The sequence below is a fragment of the Nansenia antarctica genome (assembly GCF_963989245.1).
Source record: "Nansenia antarctica genome assembly, chromosome: 7".
Classification (NCBI taxonomy): domain Eukaryota; kingdom Metazoa; phylum Chordata; class Actinopteri; order Argentiniformes; family Microstomatidae; genus Nansenia; species Nansenia antarctica.
Window position 1 is genome coordinate 49,020,188 of NC_137677.1, and position 2,500 is coordinate 49,022,687.

Genomic DNA, 2,500 nt, shown 5'->3' on the forward strand with positions numbered 1-2,500 from the left:
ATGTTCTGCTTCGTGGAGGAGCTGGACCGGTTCACCACCTTCCCCAGGGTAAGGCTATCCCCGGTTCATTCACTCAGGTCGTTCCCTCGGCTCTCTGTTCTATCTATGTAAGAGGTAACTTGTTCAGAGAAACCAGGAGAACTGAAATTCATGGGTGCTCCCGTAAGACTCCATGCCAAGAAAACACATGAAAACCTCGACGATGCAAATGGTGTCGTCCTTAATGTGGGGACAGATGTGAGACCCTCGATCCACCTCCTTTGATTTCTAAGTGCTCATGAGTATCTTTCTTTCTCATTAGCCACATCGTTTCATCCCCCTCTTTTTTTTTTATCCTGTCGTTCCACTGATCCCGTCACAGTGGGAATTGGAGGGACTCTCGTCAACAGATGCCGCTCATTTGCTGCTCATCGTCTTCTTTTTCCAGGGATACACGCACGCATGCACACACACACACACACACACACACACACACACACACACACACACAGTTAATGATGTTTGTCCGTCTCCCCTGTGGGTAGACCTGTTGTTGGGTTTATCTTTATCTGCAGTGACTGGGGGAGCCTGAAGCCTGGGAGGAGATCAGAGGAGATGAGAGGGGAGGGCAGGAGATGAGATGAGAGGAATGGAGAGAAGAGGAGAGGGGAGGGAAGGGAAGGGAAGGGAAGGGGAGGGGATGAGAGGAGAGGAGAGGAGAGGAGAGGAAAGGAGAGGAAAGGAGAGAAGAGGAGAGGGGAGGGAGGAGAGGAGAGGGAAGGGGAGGAGAGGAGAGCAGAGGGCAGGAGATGAGAGGAGAGGAAAAGAGAGAAGAGATGGGAGAGGAGGGGAGGAGATGAGAAGAGATGAGAGGGCAGCTCACAAGGACTCCTGGGGCCACAGAGTCGCAGCTGGCCGGATCTCAGACCTTCATCTGACCTCCACACAACAGCAGGAAGCTGAAGATAAGGCTATGTCTCTCTTCTCCTTTGTTTTGGTTTCAGAGACACACACACACACGCTCAAACACAACAGAGAGGGGGAGGTGATGCGTGTAACAGCTCTTGTGTGAAAGCACGCCCCAAATGTCAGAGCTGTACGTCACATCTTCCACTGAATGAATGTCACAGGGTGATCTTTGATGTCCTAGGATGTCCTGGACCTAGGTCTTGGTGTGTCTGATGATGGTTAGTGGTTGTCTGATAACCCCCCCCCCCCCTCTCTCTCTCTCTCTCTCTTTCTCTCCTTCTCTTGCTCCCCTCTCCATCCTCTAGGCATTTATGTCTATGTTCCAGATCCTGACGCAGGAGGGTTGGGTGGATGTGATGGACCAGACTCTAGTGGCTGTGGGACCCTTCTGGGCTCCAGTGGTGGCCATCTACTTCATCCTGTACCACCTTTTCGCTACCCTGGTAAGAACCCGAATCCCACGTCGCCAGCTCCCAAAGTTAGCTAAGACTACCGACAAAAAGACGAGCGATGAGTCATCATAATGTGAAATGATATTATGAAAGGATAATAAAGGCTTTTCATTCCACTGTTCTATTCTACACTCCCTCCCCCCCCCCCCCCCCCCCCGAACAACTCGATATTGGCATGACCAGTCAGTTTGTTCCCAGCCCCAGACAAGGTTGATACCCTCGGTCCGCCGTGGCTAGTAGTTTAGCCTCGATCGACTTTTTCCCAGCGTTTTTACATTTCAATAAGAATAAGCCGCCGCTGGATGCTGGGGTACAATAACGTTCCTCTCGTGATTCCCCCTGCGATGATGCAGAATGAGTGTGACAGGGTCGGCATTGATTCCGACGCTCTGCGTTTTGTTTGTTAATCAGCGTTGAAGGACTGAGCGTTGACATTTCCACTGTCGGGGCCCCCTGATAATAGAAGCTATCAGACGACACAGCCCAATGCAGCATGACTCAGACCCCTCGCGTGAAACACAGAGAGGATGTCTCGATTCTCACAAATACAATTAAGGAGCGGAGTTTCATTCTCACAAAAGCATCTGGAAATATCATGAGACCTGATTGTTCCCTCCCCCGTGGGTCAGATTCTAGACATAACAGAGTTTTGTTTTCACAGCCTAGAAAAACATGAAGGATGTTTTGAAAAACAACAGTTCATGACCTCCTCCGCTTTGTTGCGTTTCAGATCCTGCTCAGTCTTTTCGTGGCCGTAATCTTGGATAATCTGGAACTGGATGAAGACTTGAAGAAGCTCAAACAGGTAAACTCTCGTTCGGCCAGTCACACCAAGCATGTTTTTTCTCATGTCAGAGATCAATCTATCATTCAAGCTTTGCATTGGACGTCCTTCGGTTTCCTGCGTTTAAGATATGATCAGTGTACTTTGGTATTGAAGGAATAGTCTGCCTGTGTCTGACCTACTGTAAATTGTCTCTGAAGAAATGCCATACAATTCCAGCATTGTTCATTTTTTTGTTCCAAATATTAATTTCGGGTTGTCTCTTTCTTACAATGTAATGGATGTGATGGCAGCTGGTGAAAGGTCGAACAAGTTG

The 2,500-nt window shown here is 49.1% G+C and overlaps 1 protein-coding gene across 1 annotated transcript in view; it reads left to right on the forward strand.

Annotated features, from left to right (window-relative positions):
- The window catches only part of nalcn (sodium leak channel, non-selective), a gene marked incomplete at both ends in the record, with an annotated part of 78,601 nt that overhangs the window by 37,099 nt on the left and 39,002 nt on the right, over positions 1-2,500 (forward strand). Inside the window, 3 exons of the mRNA XM_080536131.1 lie at positions 1-48; positions 1,254-1,391; positions 2,131-2,205. The exon at positions 1-48 is cut by the window's left edge and continues 144 nt beyond it. Of these exons, the coding sequence (XP_080392257.1) occupies positions 1-48; positions 1,254-1,391; positions 2,131-2,205 (261 nt within the window). The remainder of the gene's footprint in view (positions 49-1,253; positions 1,392-2,130; positions 2,206-2,500) is intronic.